Source organism: Lepidochelys kempii, chromosome 8, assembly GCF_965140265.1.
Source record: "Lepidochelys kempii isolate rLepKem1 chromosome 8, rLepKem1.hap2, whole genome shotgun sequence".
In the NCBI taxonomy this organism is placed as follows: Eukaryota; Metazoa; Chordata; order Testudines; family Cheloniidae; genus Lepidochelys; species Lepidochelys kempii.
The window spans coordinates 56,983,543-57,003,168 of record NC_133263.1 but is presented as its reverse complement, the minus strand read 5'-3'; the positions used below and the strand labels follow the sequence as shown (position 1 = coordinate 57,003,168).

At 41.6% G+C, this 19,626-nt stretch overlaps 2 protein-coding genes across 12 annotated transcripts in view; one reads left to right on the top strand and one right to left on the bottom strand.

Annotated features, from left to right (window-relative positions):
* The window catches only part of ODR4 (odr-4 GPCR localization factor homolog), a 36,635-nt gene extending 26,815 nt beyond the window's left edge, over window positions 1-9,820 (bottom strand). For 4 of the 6 annotated variants that reach the window (XR_012160332.1, XM_073356698.1, XM_073356702.1 and 1 more), the window contains exons 1-7: window positions 9,455-9,604; window positions 8,208-8,332; window positions 4,487-4,621; window positions 3,955-4,050; window positions 2,165-2,271; window positions 695-731; window positions 424-564 (exon numbers count right to left, since the gene is read on the bottom strand). Coding sequence is in view for 5 of the 6 variants with exons in the window: in XM_073356698.1 (XP_073212799.1) it covers window positions 424-564; window positions 695-731; window positions 2,165-2,271; window positions 3,955-4,050; window positions 4,487-4,621; window positions 8,208-8,306 (615 nt within the window). In the remaining variant the exon portion in view is untranslated. The other 2 variants (XM_073356701.1, XM_073356700.1) reach the window with 2 other exon arrangements.
* A 144-nt stretch (window positions 9,821-9,964) lies between these two features.
* TPR (translocated promoter region, nuclear basket protein) overlaps window positions 9,965-19,626 on the top strand; it is a 73,278-nt gene continuing 63,616 nt past the window's right edge. For 5 of the 6 annotated variants that reach the window (XM_073356693.1, XM_073356692.1, XM_073356691.1 and 2 more), the window contains exons 1-7: window positions 9,966-10,168; window positions 13,888-13,992; window positions 14,595-14,668; window positions 15,926-16,022; window positions 16,390-16,493; window positions 18,280-18,444; window positions 19,311-19,403. In XM_073356693.1, coding sequence (XP_073212794.1) covers window positions 10,018-10,168; window positions 13,888-13,992; window positions 14,595-14,668; window positions 15,926-16,022; window positions 16,390-16,493; window positions 18,280-18,444; window positions 19,311-19,403 — 789 coding nt within the window. In that variant the 5' untranslated portion in view covers window positions 9,966-10,017. Of the gene's footprint in view, window positions 10,169-13,887; window positions 13,993-14,594; window positions 14,669-15,925; window positions 16,023-16,389; window positions 16,494-18,279; window positions 18,445-19,310; window positions 19,404-19,626 lie in introns of all 6 variants that reach the window. The other variant, XM_073356694.1, reaches the window with a different exon arrangement.

Below are 19,626 nucleotides of genomic sequence, written 5' to 3'. Positions count from 1 at the left end.
ACATGTGGATTTTGTTTTTCCATAAGATGGGGTGGGGCTTATTAATAGTGAATGGGCAATGAGAGCACCCCATTTTCAAATCCTATCAAAACCAGACCCTGCATCAAATGAAGAGAAAAAGGAAAAGATGTTATCTTCTTTACACACTCCTAAAAATGTTTCTTAATAATTTAAATAGAATAAATACAGGAAAATAAAAATCTTGAAAGATTTCTCTCCTTATGCTTTTTTATGCTTAATGCAGCAAGTGAGTTGTGTATAAGGAACTTATTACCTTATAGATTTAACTGCCAGTAACAAATCATTAATTCTATTCCCCTACCTACTCCATATTTTCATAACACATTATTCATTTCTAAGCAGTACAATTGTATGTACAATATTAAAGGAGTAAGCAATAGTGTATTGTTATTATTTAGTTACCCTAGTATTTTTCTCTAGTTCATAGCTGACTGATGTAGCAGAAAGTGGGATGTGGATATTAACATTAATTGTGCACTCCAAGGATAGCCAGAAGGCAGACAGGCCACTTTGGTACTTCCAGTCTGCTGGCTTAGGTGAACTCTGGGAGGAAAAGACAGGGTTTTATTTTTAAAATGTAGTAAATATAATGGCTTAATACAATATTACAAATGTGAAATAAAATCTATTTCTTCTGAACTTTATAAATCTTACATACAGTAGTCAATCTTACCTTTGGATCTTGCATATCATAGGTTCGACAAAGTATCCTTTATTAATTAAGGAAAAAATTCAGTGAAACATGCTTAAAAGGAATAAAAACTAAGGAACAAAATAAAAACAAATATTTTAAATTAACTTATAATTTATCATTTATGTTCACTATCTTCTTATTTTCCAGAGCCAAGTTTTTAATATTGTAGAGAATGTTCTCACACTGATGGGAATAAAAAAAAAAGTTTCACCTGTAAACTACACGTATTACAGAAATGATGTGCCTGCCTTTCAAATATGTATCAACACTGATTAGCTATTCATATGGATAGCTAATCAATCAATGGTGATATGTATTTTACACTTGCAAACCCTGATGTCTCCCATACTTCTCTAGAATTGTGCTCTCTCTCTCTCCTGGCCTCCTCCAGAGCAATACTTCTCCCCCATCAAACTGCTGAGCCCCAGTTCTCCATGATCCTCACCTGCACAGCTATTTCACTGACTTACAACATTCTTCCCACCATGCCTGTTACTTCCCCATCATAATCAACCTTTAAACTATTTTTTATTATTACAATTGCAAGTTACAGTGCCACAGAGAAAGACATCAGATGTTATTTTGGGTGCCTTTGATATTTAAAACAAGAACATCACTTTTACAAATTAAACGTGGGAGTGAAGTAGCGGGGCATTGTGAGAAGTAGCAATATGCACAGAGAGTGCAAGGGAAAACCTGAAGATGCTGCTGGGAAGAGGCTCTCCTTTCTGATGAGCCATAAGTGGTTCATTAAAATAGATCTCTACTCCCTTGTGCTTCCCCATCCAGGCCCCTCCCTGCTGATCACCCTCTTTTTCCCTCAACTTCCTTCCACCAGTAGAAACCCCTATATCTTTATCCTCATTCTGAACAAGTGTATAGCCTTCAACTCCGACAAGAAATATAATACAGAATGGAAATCTGTGTGCACTAGTGTAACTTCTACATGAAAACTACTACCAAATGAGTTTTATATGAAAGGGTGATCTCTAACAGAAAAACATTCTACATTTACTATCTGCAATCAGACACCATACCTCACCTACTTACATGCATCATACAAAAATTAATATAATGTAATTTACCAAGGACACACCAACCCTACAATCAATCAAAATGCATGACCATATAACCAGTAAACATGCTCAAAGTTATGGCTGCATGTGGTTGAGCAGAGTGAAGGTGGAGAATGTGGTCTGTGAACAGTGGAAGGACAGTAACTGAGCTTGAGCAGGGGAACCGATAAATTGAGTGCAGAGTAGATGCCTTGCTTTTTATGATATGAGTTGTTGGAATATCCATCCTAGCAACCCTTGACACAAAGGCAATAAAGATTTTTGGGTGGCAATAAGTATACAGTTAGACCAGACAGATTATATAGATCCTGCACTATATTATATTTCAATACACTGTATCAAAAGACATTATATTTTTGCTATAGAAGGATACTTCTTTGTAGCAGAACAAACATGAAGAGCCATTCTGTCAGAGACCTCCTCCTCAGTAAAGCTCCAGAGCCTCTTTTTAACTACAGACTTTTCTACTGAAAAAACTAGCTGAAGAAGAAGGAAAAGTATGTTATGGGATTTTTCTTCATAGCACAAACAAAAATTAATGCAAGCAGTTATTGTTGCTGAAAACAGCGCTGTATTTCAGTTTTAAAACAAAACAGCACGTCAGTTTTGCTACAAGTCAGTTTCTCAGCTGTATAACACTTTGTAATAGAACCAAAACGGGAATATTTGCAAATGCACATGCTGCAAATATACAAACTGAAACTGATGGAAAGATTTGTGCAAACCCTTGGGAACGGTCACTGCCACTCTGATGCCAGCATCCATTTTCCAAGGACCTTATGGCTTTTAATTATAATCTAACATAAAATCTGACAGTCTGAAGGTTGGCTCATCTCAGATCATCCCATTTTCAGACAGTACAGGAACTAAAAATACGTGGTTTTAAGTTAGGCTGGTGCCGCTGTTAAATGTCTGAAACATCACATATGAAAGACTCAAGTGCTGGAGAGGATGTTAATGAAAATATCTAATATGTAGACTTTACATTGAACAGCATCTTTCTGGACATGCTACAGTACAAAGCAGCACAACCACTATCACACAAATCTTCAAAACAAGAACAAAAACAAATCTACTGACTTAAGTTCATTTTGCACTTTTAAAAAAACCCTTCATAGACTTGTTCATGCCCCGCTCATAGACCTGGTTTCTTTCTTCACCTTCCTCTTCTCAGTTCCTCAATACAATCTGACATAATTCCCTGCAGCTTCTGATATTTGTAACAGCTTTCTCATATCTCTCCATCTCATCAACTCTCTCTTCAGACCACATCTGAAAACTTAAAGTCTCATTTGCCTCCACATTTCCAGTTCCCACTTCAAACCATTTAACTCTGTGAGACAATTTGGAAGACAGTTGGTATGAAAAAGAAAATACATCAAATAAAGTTATATAATAATAACAGAGATGAAAGAATTACTCTTATTTTGTCTTTTGCCACATCTTAGGTAAGTTATCTACACAAGTATCTGTCCCAATATTGAGTAACAATCATAATGCTTCCACTGGATTAAAGTGATGATCACTTTAGATATATAGTGATGATCACTTTAGATAAGCTATTACCAGCAGGACAGTGGGGTGGGAGGAGGTATTGTTTTATGATCTCTGTGTGTATATAAAGTCTGCTGCAGTTTCCACGGTATGCATCCGACGAAGTGAGCTGTAGCTCACGAAAGCTCATGCTCAAATAAATTGGTTAGTCTCTAAAGTGCCACAAGTACTCCTTTTCTTTTTACTGATATATAGGTTACTATAAGTGGGACTGGTAGCACTGCCCCATATAAAAGCTGCCCCACACCACCCATTTTAAGAGCTTCTTTTCAGTTGCTTAAAGCTTTGTCAAGCTTTAATCACTGGGACTGAAATTTTATATGCCTGGTGTCTGCCTCAGGCTGAATTTTTTTTTGAAAAATTTTAGTCAAAATGGTTACAGATGTTTTCAAGAATAATGTTGTTGAAATATATATAGTTTTGCCCATGTTGAAAAATTCAAGCAATCTTTTACTGCAAACCATTTATCTGGTATATTTTTGGTTTCCGTTTCAGATAATCCAGTTAATAAATATAGCTAAGACGTCAGTGATAGAAAATTACTCTGCTGCATAAATTAAAAAAAAAAAAAATCCAGCTCCTTCCTGTGGACATTATCTACCCACTTACCTTGCGCAAAGCATTTTGGATGTCTTTTGCCAGTTCTGGAGCTGCAACAATAAATACACCAAGAACTAGCAGTCCTCCAGGGAGCATTCTAGACAACTTACAAAATAAACAGAAAAGCAAATTATTAATTACTATTATGATTATAAAGTTCTATAAACTATATCACTTGGTTTACTATTTTTTTTTAAAGGTATTGGAACACAGATGTAGAATAAACTGCAAGACTAAAATTAGCAAGGCTATTTCTCAACTTCACAATCCCTTAATTTAAAAATACTCTATTCTTCCATTTTATCATCATATATTTCATGCAAGTTTTGTGCTTAAAAACTATAGAGCCACCTGCATTTTTGGAAAAGACTACTTTTTAATATTGGTTGTAGTCGTGTAAGGTTTTGATCAATTAACAAAATCAGTGCCATCAAAGGACTCATGAGAAGACTCTTATGCATAAAAATTAGGATTTGAAGTTCAGAAGAATTTCAAAAACTTATTTCTTACAATAAGTATACATCTTCTGAAAGTGTTTTACCTGACTAGCATGTGCTGTTACCCATTCTTCATCAATGTCAGCCAATTCTGGACGATAATTTTTGTTGCTTTCATTTTGCTCTTCTCTTGGAGGTGTTCGAATAGCCAGAATCACATAATCTCTTTGTGGTGAACACTTTAGGGGGGAAAAAAAACAAAACAAAACACAAAAGACTATCAGGTTGGTATCGATTTTAAAAGAAAATCACAGTGTAATATATAGCACATTTTGAGCTGCTGTGTAGTTCATCTCTATAATGCTCCAGGTTTTGGGGTTCGTTTTTTTTTTTTAAAATCGCACATGGAAATATTTTCTCTCCCTTGTCTTTAACTCTTAAATGAGCTCAAAGAGGTAAAATTTAGCTCTAAACAACATTATTTAGAAAACGTAAGTCTAATAGAGGTTTGGCTTTGGTTTTTTGGGTTCCCCTCCCCCAGACAAAAACACTCCCTTGCAGTGCTTGCAACCCAAACACTGCAGTACTGTGCTGGTGCAGGACAACCTGTAAGTGAAGTTTACTAGATTGTTAATGAAAATGAATAGTCTATTTTCATTTCCCAAACCTAGAGAAATAAAAAAAGTCAACAATGTAAGTAGCGGTAAGTGATTTTCTTTTAAAAACTCTCCGTTTTTAATAATCTCAAAAGTAACTGGTGATAGTAAAAAGTTGTAGAAATAAGTTCTATTATTTGAGAAGCAACATATCATGTAATTAAAGAGATTATTATGCTCAGTGCATCATTTTAAAAGTCTCATAACTCTAGTTTCCTCATCTTTCAACACCTCACCGATTTACGTGCAAGGCTGTTCAAAACACAGTTCTCCCCCCCACCTGCAAAAAGTATAATGGGAGCAAATACCCTTGCTCACCCAGATACTCTCCTTGTGCTCTATGGGTACGTCTATACTGCAATCATGGGGTGTGACTGCTACTTGTATGGACATACCTGAGGTTTAATCTAGCTAGCTCAGGTACCGGAGCAGAGAAGCCATAGCAGCATGGGTAATTACTAGAGTGGCTAGCCTGCGCTAAATCCTGTGCTGTCACAGTTTCTTTGCTTTGGTACCTGAACTAACTAGATTAAAGCTCGGATACGTCCATAAGAGTTGCAATCAAAGCCCATGATACCGATATAGACATATTCTAAAACTACGATACAATTTTCCCACCACTTCAAAAGACAAAATAAGGTCATCTTTGGCCAGAAATCAAGCATTGTACATTTCAGAGAGATCGAAGTGAGAACAGAGGCTTAGATTATACCGGATTATTCAAATTTAACAATGGCAGTTGCTGCCTCTACCAGCAAAGTACACAAAGACCCGCAAATTTGATGCTGTCTATCCTTCACATAAGTCTGTAATGAAGATTTATGTATAATATGTATGTATAATATCTTCGATGGTTATCAACTTTATTGCTGAATCCTCTGCAGTATACGAACTTCAAGTGGAACAGAAATGGATGCAGATTGGAACACTTTTCCTAAAGATGAGCAGACATGCTGTGTCCTTAAAAGCACTAGTGTAAAGAATGTAAAGCATCAGGACATCAGAACAACCAGAAGCTGGCCAAGAACACAACTTAGAGGGCTGCAATTTTTTTTCAAGAGGATTCTAATTTGTTCCATGAAGAAAATGAACAAGACCACTAACCCGAGATCCAGAAAGAAGAAATAATCTACAGAAGCAACTATTAATTGTATTGCAATGGCAGCTAGAGCAGTTGTTTTCAAACTGCGGGTCACGATCCAGTACTGGGTTGTGGACTGTAAGTCATTGGGTTGCAGTGGCTCTGCTCAGCACCGCCAACCGGGCCATTAAAAGTCCCATAGGCAGTGTTGCCCGGTTAAGACTGTTCTGACACTGCACTATGCCCCGGAAGCAGCCAGTAACAGGTCCAGCTCCTTGGCGGGGAGGCCATGGGGCTCTACGCGCTGCCCCCGCCCCGAGCACAGTGCCTCAACCTAGGAGCTGGACCTGCTGCTGGCCGCATCTGCGGTGCAACACAGTCTGCAGTGCCAGGAAAGGCAGGAAGCCTACCTTAGCACCCCTGCTGCACTGCTGACCAGGAGCCGCCAGAGGTAAGCCCGCACCCCAACCCCCTGCTCCAGCCCTGACCCCTCCCAAACCCAGAGCTCCTTCCTGCACTCCAAACCTTCATCCCTGGCCCCAGCCTAAAGCCCTGACCCCCGCCCACACCCCAAGCCTCTGCCCCAGCCGCCCCACAAACCTGGAGCCCCCTCCTACACCCTAACCCCCTCATCCCAAGCCCCACCCCAGAGCCTGCCTCTCAGCCCAGAGCCATGACTCCCTCCCGTGCCCAAATCCCCTGCCCCAGCCCTGAGCACGCTCCTGAACCTCAAACCCTTCATCCTCAGCCCCACCCCAGAGCCTGCACCCCCAGCCCTGATCCCCTCCTGCACCCCAACCCCCTGCACCAGCCCAGAGCCCTCTCCCACACCCTGAACCCCTCATTCCTGGCCCCATTCCACAGCCCTCACGCCCAACCCCAACCCTCTGCCCCAGCCCTGAGCCTCTCCCCCCTCATCCTGGCTCTGTTGGATCGTGGGCATCAACAATTTTCTTCAACTGGGTCACCAGAAAAAAAGTTTGAAAACCACTGAGCTAGAGGATCCAGTCAGAGACCAACACCCCATTGTGCTAGAGACGATACATACATTTTATTTATTTGTTTTTAAAAAGGGCAGTCCCAACCCAAAGAGTGTACATTTGAAACATATGATGAGGCAACAGGCAGAGAAAAAAACAGAACAAATAGGAGAAGGACAAGGTAACAATGAAAAAACAACAGATTATTAGTTTTGGGCATGACAAATGTGGGAGAAATTAAAATGGTAACATATATTGTTACGTTAATTATTCACAAATATATAAAAAGTGACACTAAAAAGATCTGTTTACATAAGCAGACACTTTTAAAAACAGTTGCTTTAAAAGTCATTGTCAAAGAACTCCAGTGTGTTCTAGATCCCTCCAAATATTAATGACAGGACACATTTTCAGTGACAGTTGAATGGCTGGTAACATTTGCTGTCTGTCATTCTATTATAACTGGGTTTCACACTGATAGCAAAACATGAATGAAAATACAGAACAGAAATGGGAGATCAAGAGTCAAAACGTTGTTACTATCACCTTCACAGTCTCATTTCTACTACATGGTTTAATACCTGAAGATATATTCTCACTTCAATACATGCATGCAACTCTTAACTATATTCCAGACTACTTGGGAACACAAGTTTGAAATGCAGCAGTGTTATCTAAGCCCTTAATTCTTTTGGAGGTGCATAAATGTAGTTCCATGCCATTTACTGTATCTTTCAGACAAGATTTAAAAAACAAAGTCTCCAAGTGTTCAGCGGGTACCATGAAAGCTTTTATAAGCATATGGTTTTGCCCTGATGTCCTTTGTCAAAATATCCCCTTCCTGTCTTATACAAGTTGAACATTAAGGTTACGGGTTTGATCCTACACCATTAAAGTCAATGGGAGCAGGATCAAGTCTGTAGCTTGATACTGATGTAGGGTGCAAAACTGCTCAAGTCACTAACACAGGTTCTTCACCCTAGCATCTACATAAAGAAGTGTTACCTTTGACTACAGATTACAAACCCTATCTGAACATAGTGTTAATTTGAGTTACACATTCACCTGACAGAAGCCTATTCACTTTCATATAGATTTAAACACTTACCTGCCCTATCAACAGGCCAGTGACACAAGCCTTTGGCTTGGTGCTGAAGTCTGAAAGATACTGTCCAACAGCTTCTTCCACAAAATAGCTTCTGCCCATTACTGCAAGTTTAGTCTAATTTCCATCTATAAAAAGAAAATATATTATTCTACCTCTACAGGTACTTAACCCGAGAACATAAGGCACAGCATGGTAAGTGTGTAGAAATAAAAAGGTCAGAAAAACACCCTGAAAGTGTTAGTATGACAGTGACCATTAACAAAGTCACAAGTGAGCTTTATACCTGTAATAGCTTCACTGTTCTAAAAGTCTCTCTATGGCACAGAAAGTGTATTTTTTTATTCTTAACAGACTTGTATGAAAAAGAGGTGTTGTAAATATGGTAACATAACTGTGAAATTGGCACATCAAATATCTTAATTTAAAATCTAGGGAAAAATAATTTATAAGTTATCTATGAAACAACCTTCAACTCTTAATGCTTTAGGAGAAGTTCACTTCCAATTGTTCACTCACACATTCACAATTCTCACATAGTCAGACCACTAAGCTATGATCAAAATGATCAAATACCTGCTGCCTAGAAAAATGAAAGAACAGTCCTGCTCAGTTACATTCTACAATATTTACATTTTGCAAACATTCTTTCATTTCCCTTCTTCAGACAGGACTTGTTTTTTAAGTCACTGTGAAGTCTGTCAAACAGGCCCGTTTTACACCTTCCACTTGCAGCTTAAAAAATAAATAAATAAATAAAAATTCCTGAATGCGAAATGTAGGACCTGGACATATGGGGAGAACTCAGGGGATTCTTTAGCTCTCTCTTTCCCCCTCCCACCATGCTCACGTACCTCAACCTGACTTGCTCTTTCCAAAGGGACTAACTAAGAAGTCCAGATCTATACTACAGAGCTGAGGGACGACGCTCCAGCCCCCAAGGGCTTTGAGTGCAAGGTGCAAGCAGATAGGGGGTTACAACGGGATCCACCTCTCTTGACTCAACCACTGCGAGAGCCGCCAGCTAGTGCCCCAGAGGGAAGACATTTCCCGTTTAGTCCCGTCATCCCCGCCCCGCAATTCGGCCTCCCCCTCCCTCAGCTAGGTCAGACACCCACCGTCCTTCAGAGACATTTGCCTCTCCCCGAGCCAGGTCAGATTCCTGTCTCCAGGGGCCGGGCACCTTGCCCCCTTCCCTCGGCGAGGCCAGCCCCCTACACCCTCTACCCACGGCAGCCTCCCCTGCTTACTGGGCAGGGGCACCAGCTTCTCTCACAGCGCCCAGCACGGATGTGTCCCACGTGTCTACATCACCAGGCTGCGCCTCTGCTCCCGTCTCACAGAGCGAACTATCAAAGCGTAGGTTGATGACGTAGCCGAATCACTGGGCCCAACAGGAGACAAACCTAATCGCGGGCGGATAGGCGCCGGATGTTTCTGCCCATCAGGGTCCGCCATGTTCTGTGTGGCGGATGTAGCAGCACCTCTTCTTTGCTGATCCAGTCGCTGCGAGACGACGAACTCTTTACTGCTAACCAACCAAGACCCCTCTTTGTGAGTTCACTCGGCCTAATCAGACAGGTTGGGGCGCAGTGCCTCACTCAACATGGCGGGCAGGACGCTACTTCCGGAAGCTTTTCGCACAGGAGTTCGGTTTCCGGTGGAGAGTGAACACTACGTTTCCCATGGCGCCCACTGGCGGGCGGCTAATGCGCATGCTCTGTGCGAGCCGGGGAGGTGAGGGCGCTGCGCTGTTTCCCTTCCCCGCGGGCCGGAAGGCGGCAGAGAGGGGTTGGAGAGGCTCGCTCCCAAGATGGCGGCGGTGCTGCAGCAGGTTCTGGAGCGGGCCGAGCTGGCCAAGCTGCCCAAGCCGGTGCAGGGGAAGCTGGAGCGCTTCCTGGCCGATCAGCAGAGCGAGATCGATGGGCTCCGAGCCAGGCACGAGCGCTTCAAGGTGGACAGCGGTGAGTGGTGGGGGGGAGCTGGGCATGAGGCGGCGGGAAGGGGCAGTGGCGGGGGCTGGGGAGGGCATGGGAGTGAGGGGTGATATTTGTACGGTGCTGTCCACAGCCCGCTGGGCTGCTCCTGCTGCAGGATCCGGACCTGAGTCTGCTGCCAGGCGGGTGGGCTGAGGCCCTCATAGGTGTCACGGGCCGGGGCGAGGGCAGGCGCCCCCCCCGCCCCCCCACCGCCCGCGCGGCGCTGGGCGCATGATGCTGTCCTGCACCGAGGTTCACCATCACTGAAGTACGGGAGGGGCCGAGTCTCGAGTTGTGCGTGTTTGGCGGGAGGTGGGCTACAATGGACACTGGCTAATCGTCATAACCGAGTCCGAGCCAAGAAGCAAAGGGATAGTGCCAGAGGCAATGTTGCGTGGAGGTCTCATGTTGCTGACATAGGCTTTTAAAATATCCCCCATGTCTTTTACATCTATATAATGGCAGTGTCTGAATATAATGCATTTGTTCTGTGAGGCGGATTCCTTTAATTTTTACACCCTTGTTTTCCACTTGAGCTCTGTGTCGCAGTGTTTGTAAACCACACTAGGAGCCTGTTCTTAATGTGAAGTTACAAGTTATTACTTTACATTAAAACTCTTAAAAATAATCTAAAGTCAAGGGGGATGTACATTCTACTGGAGATTCTTTACCTGCTCTCCAAGTTAGCCAGATGCTTGAGGAAGAGCATCAGAGGTTTGTTTGGTTTACACTGCAAAAACGCACCTGCTACAGTGGGTCTACAGGCCTATGGCACTAAAAATAGCCATGCAGATATTCCCACTTGGAGTCTGAGCCCTGGAGAGGGAGTGGGTTTCAGAGCCTGAGCTCTAGTGGGAACGTCTGCCTGGCTATTTTTAATGCTGTAGTACAAGCCTGAGTCTGTAGACCCAGGCTCTGAGACTCACTGCTGTTTTTGTAGTTGTTTTTTGCAGTCTAGACATCCTCTGAGTGGGCCCAGTCTAGCAACACTTCCAATAAACTCAATGTTTGAGGCTTGAACCTTTCCAGATAATCTGCCATTGCTTGAAGCAAGGCTTTTAAAGGATGGATTGGCGATGATCCATACAACACTTTTGTTTCCTGAGGGCTGTAATACTAATCCAGGGTTTTGGGCTATCTGGTGGTCCCATCTGGCATTATACTCTTAATATTTTAGAGACAATTACATTATTGATGATATAATCTTATTGCCCTGGGCCCACTCAGGAAGGCAGCATTGTGGCTAGAACAGAGGACTGGGACCCAGGAGACCTGGATTTAATATCTGGCTCTGTGACTGGGTAACTTTGAGCAAGATACTTCCCTTCCTTGTGACTCAGTTTCCTTGTTTGTAAAATGACATTAATGATACCTATCTTTGTAGAGCAATTAGAAATCAGACAATGAAAAGTGCTGTCTAATAAGAGCTAAGTATTAGGGGATTGGAGTGGGGGGCAAGAGCATTGTTTAATAATTGAGCATAGGTAAAACAAAGGGTATAGTCAGGAGTTCATTTCTCAGCTAGGCCAAAGATTTCCTTTTGTAAACTTGCCCTTAACTTTTCTATACCTTAGTTTTGCAATATTATAATAGGGATAATATTCCTGCCCTATGGTGATATTTTTGAACTTAATTCATTACTGGTTGAAAATGTTTTGTGATGCTTTATTGGAAGATTGTAGAAGTATTATTTATTAACATTTTCATAAACAATCTTACTCAATTAAAACTTCTAATCTTCCAAGTGTTTATAGTGGAATTTATCAGTTTAAATAGGCTAGTGGTTATCTGTAAACTTCAAGATTTTCATATACATGCTGGTGGAACATCATTATTTGAAACTGATGTAGATTAGACTGAGGAAGTTTTACAGTACATATTAAGAAAACAGCACTTATCTAAAAGTCTGCTAATCTTTCTTGCTGTTATTCCAAGAAAATAGTAGCATCACCAGAAATATTATCTCAGATATTTACAAAGCTTTCTGGAACACTAGAGAAAATCTGGTGTGACTTTTATTTCAGCTATAAAGCAATAACCTTTACATATCAGTGTTACTTCTGGTTGTGATATTTTCAAAGTCCATAGTGATGTACCCATACAAAAAAGGTTCTTTATCAGAAATCATTGTGGTTAACAGTTTTCCAAGTTAAGACTGTAAGAGCAAATTTACACCCAGTTTTATACTGGTTTAATTGTATTGGTTTAGAAATAAGCTATCCTGGCATAAGCACTTTTGTACCAGTATAACTGACCACACTAGGGAATTGCACTAATTTAGCCATATGTTGCTAAACAAATACACTGAAATCAGTCCAAAAACTGGAGTAGATCAGACTTTAGGGCAGTGGTCACCAACCCGTCGATCATGATAAACTGGTCGATCCTGGAGCCTCAGTCAGTCGATCGCAATCTCCAGGCCGCTAAAAGTCCAGAGGTGCAGCGGGGCTCAGGCAGGCTGCCTGCCTCCCCTGGCCCCATGCTGCTCTCGGAAGCGTCTGGCTGCTGGTACGTCTCTGCAGCCCTGGGCGGGAAGGCGGCTCCACACACTACCCCCAGCACCGTCCCCGCAGCTCCCATTGGCCGGGAAGCAGGGGCAGCACTTGTGGGTGTGGGCAGTGCATGGAGACCTGCTTCTCGCCCCCTGGGCTGCAGAGACGTGCCAGCAGCCAGCTGTTTCCAGGAGTAGAGTGGTGAGCCCCAGTGCACCATCTACGGAGAGCTGCTTGTGATAAGTGCCTCCCAGCCGGAGCCTGCACCTCGCACCCCCTTCTGCATCCCAGCCTGGAGCCCCCTCCTGTACCCCAAACTCCCTCCCAGATCCTGCACTCCTCTCCTGCACTCTGCCCCAGCCTGGAGCCCCCTCCTGTACCAAACTCCCTCCCAGAGCTTGCAGCCCTCACCCCCTCCTGCATCCCAAAATTTTGCCCCAGCCTGGAGCCTCCTCCTGTATCCAAACTCTCTCCCAGAGCTTGCACCCCCCTCACTCCCGAACCCCAGCTCCCTGCCACAGGCTCAGCCAGTGCACACCCCACAGTTGAGAATGTTACACTGATTATAGATCAAAAATCTTTCAGGGATTGTCACAAAACCACAAATGACGCTAATAAAAAGTAAAACTCATGAAATGTCCAGTGGATTCTATGAGATTAGGTGCAGTGTGACCATGTTACCCCTGCAACCAAACTCCCTCCCAGAGCTTGCACCCCTCACTCCTGCATCCCAACCCCTTGCCCCAGGCTCGGGCCAGAGCTTCCTCCCACACTCCGAACCCCTCTGCCCCAGCCCAGAGCTTGCACCCCCTTCCGCACCCCTGCCCCAGCCCGGTGAAAGTGAGTGAGGGTGGGGTGGAACAAGTAACGGAGTGGGGGGGAATGGAGTGAGTGGGGCGGGGCCTCGGGTGGGGTCGGGGTAGATCCTGCATTGATTTTAAATTCAAAAAGTGATCTTGTGTGTAAAAAGGTTGGAGACCACTGCTTTAGGGCAATGCACTTGGAGAAATATAAAACACATCTGACCATAGTAACAAAATTATTTAAACAGTGCTTAACAGTAAATAGCACAATAGCACTTGGCTTAAAAAAAATGTTTTTTCTTCAGGGTCTACTGAAAGCGCATTGTTTCTAGTTGCATTTTCTGCTAGATATGATTCTCTAATAAAAGCTGATTATGAAGTAGTGTTAACATAATGTGTTTTTCTGCAGAACAACAGTATTTTGAAGTGGAAAAGCGTCTGGCTCAAAGTCAGGAGAGACTTGTAAACGAGACACAGGAATGTCAGACTCTCCGTCAGGAGCTAAACAAACTTAGTAAGTATAACTACACATTGATTAGCAGATTGGAATTTTTTTTCCTGCTTACAATAATTAAATCTTTTGAACTTATTTTGAAATGCTTAAAAATCTAAATAAGAAAGAAAAATCTGTCAACCAAGCTTCTTTCATTTCATAGAAGTTCGTTGATATTTTTGGTTCAAGTCCCTGCTTTCGACAGGCTTCTAGTCTGTTTTACTGGAGTAAACATCTTAATTACCATCTACTTAAGGAGCTAAGGGTTAGATTCTACAAACTGATGTGTGCAATGCACATGCATCCCCATAAGGGTCAGGTTGCAGGATCAGCCCTGAGACACTGATATGTTAGTGGCTTCTCTGATACTCCTTCCTCTGAGTATTGTTTCCAGAAAGCAGATGAGTAGGGATAAAACTACTTTTGTTTTTAATCACGAGTACCAATTTGGTCAGTGGCTTGTATATTGGATTTTTAATTTTGGGAAAATTTTTCTCTTCTCAGTTTTACATTATTCTAAAGCAGGAACATGAATTTTACCAACTGGATATAACTAATGCACATGTTCTGTTAATACCAAAAAGTTTCCTTAATTTTCCTTCCTTGTTCCTCTCTCCCCACAGATGAGCAGTTGAAATCATTGAATGAGAAAAACAAAGAACTTGAAGCGGCTCATGATCGCAATGCAGCTGTCCAGGTATAGGAATCACTGAGTATGCAAATATAGCAATAGATAGTTGAAAGGCTTTAGAATTAGGGTGCATGTTTTGTTTAGAGTCTTGACAATCAAAAGCTAGATCTGATCCATTCTTCAGATGGATAGCTTGGTGCAAATAATGCCTTGTCTAGTCAGGAAAGTTGTGCTCTTCAAGTCCCAGTGCAAGCTCCAGTGTGGATGTTCTTATTTCTGATTGAAGAGTGACTTATTTTAGCATATCTTAAATGTGTTCCCAACCAAATTAAATTAAGCCTCAGAAGTCTTACTTTAACGAAATAAAAGTTTCTGCACAGGGGGTTACACCAGTTTAATAAAATTGGTTTCAAATTAATATTCTGGGTTCAATCAGTACAACTGTCTTGTGTAGACCAGCCCATGCTATTTATGGCTTTCTTTGCAATTTCTTTTTTCCCCACTGGCCCTTTGATTAGTCTGTGGTTAATAGCATGTGGCCTAATTTGTTCACCAACTAAAACCAATTCAGAGAACTAATGTTGTGACTAGAGTACCTTTTGCTGATACCACAGTTCTGGTTCTAGGATTTATCCTTAGGCACATTCAGAACAAGTTTTATTTGTGAGTTTGGAAATCCATTAGGACTCTGAGCCATTTCTTCTGCTTTTCTAACAAAGAAGAGCTGTCTCTATGCTTGCTGGAGTCCAGAGGAAAGCCGTCTGTCTTGCATCTGTGAGGAAATCTCTATAGCAGTTTAGTAGCAAAAGAAGGAGTAAGAAAACATCACTGTTCAATAAACAATTCTCCTAGAGTGGCTGATATTTCTGTTCTTTTCTGTTCTTTTTTCTTGGACGTGTACCCTTTTGGAATACTCTCAATTTATGTTTAAAGGTAAAGAAGGTGTTATCCTGTACCATCTCAGATTGAGATTACATTTCATAAACTAATCAGGGCTATGGGATGAAACCGCCAAGAAAACTTCAGGGTGTTGCAAAAAGTGATGTTGGTTCTTCCCTCTGTGTCAGAACTGAATAGATGCCCAGCACAGTAGTGGAAATCAAAGACGGACACAAGATTCCAGTTTGTTTCAGTAACTGAAAACTTGCTTGAGCAGTTAAACACCTTCCTGTGTACTATATAGTAGGATTGCTTTCACACACACATTAAAAATGGTTAGGATGATAACCTCTGCTTACTACAGCATTTTCCCTGTATGATAGTAAGTTTAAAGAATGACCATGACTCTTAACATAAAACTGGTATTTTTTTTTTTAATTGAAGATTCAGCTCACTAGAGCAAAAGAAGAATTGGAAGGTGAAAAGAGGGATTTGGTTCGAACGAGTGAGAGACGCTCTCAAGAAATTGAACACTTAAATGGTATGACCAGTAAATATGCTAAAACCATAACTGAGTTTACACCTGCTTTGGGATTCAGACTTAAACCTAAACTCAATAATGGTTCATTATCCAAATTTGTATGGGTAACTCCTATTAATAGATCAGTAAGGAACAGGAGTCAGATTGGTAAAGGAAAGTGGTGGGGAAAATGTAAGTGCAAGTCAGGAAAAGCCCAGCAGCATGCTAGGTGATATTTAGTTGTACGGAGGCACATATTGACAATTGCTAACGGTCTTCTCATAAACTGGTAGCCTTCATTTCTAAGGTACTAAATCTGATTTATTTACAGTAATAACTGATACTGTTTTGAATGTTTGACATCTTACATTGTCTCTGATTTTCCTAGAGGATGTTAAACGTCTAAATGAGAAACTTACGGAAGCAAACACAGCAAAAGTGGAGCTACAGTTAAAGCTGGATGAGCTTCAAACATCGGATGTCTCGGTGAAGGTAAGTAGTGTTTTTCATGGATTATTCTTGTCAGTAGTGAGAGTTCCAGTTACTTACATTGTAAAGACATTAATTAAATCAATAATAAGATAACCACATGTGGTATAAAAATGGGTCTTCTTTCAAAGGACACAGGCAAACTCTTTGTCATAGCAGGAAAATGTCATTTGTAACCTTCCAATAGGCTTAAACTGTTGAATTTTCTATAATTCATGCAGACTGGTCTTACTCTAGAGCTGCCAATATCCACGAAATCAACTTTCTAGACTTCATTCCTGGTTGTAGTGATAATGCTCTAGTGACTGATCCAAGCTGTATTCATTTTCTTACGGAAACAATAGTCCTACAGAATTCTAAATTAACTTCCAAAGGCGGTGCTAGGAAGTTTGACCTTAGTCAAATGACCGCAGTCATTTATCTTGCTAATATATATTCCTTACTCATCCCATTGATAACCTTATGATCTTAATCTTAGAAGGTCCCTTATCTTTTATTTGGACCAGACTAGAGTCCTCATAACATACATCCAGTTTTTTTATTTCATTTGAAACTGGAACAGTCAGTTAAATAGACTCCCAAGAGAGCCATGTCAAAATACTATTTGTCTGCATTTCATGTTGCTTCTCTTTAGTAGTTCAAGGTTATGTTAACTTACGCTTGTGCAGCGCTACATTGGCATCTGTATCAGTTCCCTTCCAGGAGAGTTATAGGGAATTCATATGGAGTTTCCTAGATATTTCTGGAAAACGTCCCTAGCTAACACAATGCAGCTTTTTGTTCCATTCTAGTAGTTGGAACACTTACAGAGGTTTGAATATGCTACTACTTGCAAGTAAATGGGCTTTGTCTTTTACCACAGGCAGTTGTGTTTCTAGGTCAAGAGGTCCTTGGTTTAGTCTCCAGGGACCTGTTACACATGGATTCAGCCAAATGGCATGAATCTGTATGTGGCTTACTGAAGTTATGAAACGTGAGTGTCTTCCTCACTCTTCCTCAGTATCATTTTGTCTCTGAATGTTTCTGTTCGAGGCACAGTAGCCTTCATATAGTCAAACAAGTAAGCAAACTACTGCTATTTTGTTACGACTACGGTATTGGCACATTGACCCTTTTGATACTTTGGAGCTTATATGTGGTGTTTAACCTAGTCTCTCCTTAGACATCTTTGTCAAGCTTTTAAGTCTCCGGAAGTGGGGTTCTGTTATAGCACTGTATTTTAATTTTCTTTTTCCACGTCTGTAATTCCTGTTTTTTAAAGGCTGGGTCATATCTTTTTTTGTTTGTGTCAAGCATAGCACAATGGGGTCCCAAGGCTAATTATGGCCTTTGACCCCTATTGAAACTTAAATGGTGAATAATATGTTACAATAGTTGTTCCGTGATGATGGACACATATTTTGCCTTTAATGTGCTTTCTATCTTGTACCTGAAGAGAAGGGGTAGGTTTATGCTACCTATTGAAGAGACAGGTTAACAGTCTTAGAATTCCAATGCCAGAGACATTATTCTTATTCATAAAATGATAGCAAGGATCCAGGAGTAGGCATATGTCATGCCTGAATTGTTTCCTGGAGCCTGAAGACAGGAAAAAGAAGACCATTCTAACTTGGTGAGACTCATGGATGCACGGCTATGCATGGGTGCATCATTAGCCCCAAACCTGAGCTAGCCGCTAACACACACACTCACACGTAATTTGTGAAGAAGTATTGCACAGAAAGTAGTCTTGTTACAAGTGCTAATTTATTTAGTTTTACCATGCTGTCTTTCACAATTTTATTTTTAGTATCGTGAGAAAAGGTTGGAGCAAGAAAAGGAATTATTACAGAATCAGAACACTTGGCTGCACACTGAGTTGAAAGCCAAAACAGATGAACTCCTGCTTATTGCCAGGGAAAAGGGAAATGAAATCCTGGAGCTTAAATGTAGTCTGGAGAACAAGAAAGAAGAGGTAAAGTAGTAAATAATAATAAAAATATTTTTTCTAAGTAATTTTGAAAAAGAAAACAAAATTTAGTCAAGATACGGTAACAATTATCTGGAGTCTATACCCCTTGACTACTTGAGTGAGGAATTTTTAAAGCACTGACACTCTTCACTATGGATTGACTTCCGTGTAAAGGGGAAATGTAATGTACATTCTCGAAGTTTTGGGTGATGTTATGTTTTAAGGTAGGGAATTGTGCTTTTTTTCCATTATGTGCTTTGGTCCCTTATAGTTTGCAGGGAATGAATATATTGGTATGGACATCTAAAGTAAGGTAAAGCAATTGAAGATTATTTTTGTAAGATTAGTGATGATAAATTAGAAGTAGCGGAAAGTACAAGGTGTAATACAACAGTGCTAGTGGAAAATACACAGAAATACAATTTGTTGCTAAAAAGAATGTTTGTTTGTTATTTAAAATACACGTCTCCCCTATATAACGCGACCTGATATAACGCGGGTTTGCGTACAACACAGTCAAGCTCTGACACGTTGCTCTGAGCAGCGTGTTAAGGGTGCCGGGCGGGGCCGGGGCTGAGGGGTTGGATAAGGGGCAGAGGGTCTCAGGGGCAGTCAGGGGCTCCCCCCTGCCAGGGTCTGGGAGGCAGGAGCTGTACGGGGGGGAGGGGGCGCAGTCCCAGAGTGGCCCAGTGGAATAGCGGGGGGCTGGGAGCCTCCCGCTTTACTTCCCCAGCCGTGTTGCTTGGGGGAAGGGATCTCCTCCGCACTCACCGGCAGCGGCGGAAGCAGAGCAGCCCAGCCCCAGCCTGCTCCACTCCGCCAGCTCCCAGCTGCAGCGCTCTGGTGTTTAATATCTGTTGTTCACACAGGTTTCCAGAATGGAGGAGCAGGTAAACAGCTTAAAATTGTCAAATGAAAATTTACAGAAACATGTGGAAGATCTTTTGACTAAATTGAAGGAGGTAAGAAAACCTTTTCTAAACTGTAATCTAGTGTGGCAGCATTTAAGATAGCTTCCGTATTTTAACTAGAAAAATTAAATACAGTACTACCCTAATCTGCCCCACTGTACTAAGGTATTGTTGGGATTGCCAATCTATAGAGGGGAGGGAGTTTACATTGCAGGCTGCAGTGTCCAGGCAAAGCAGGAAGGACTCCGTTAGGAGGAGAGTATTAGTTTTAACT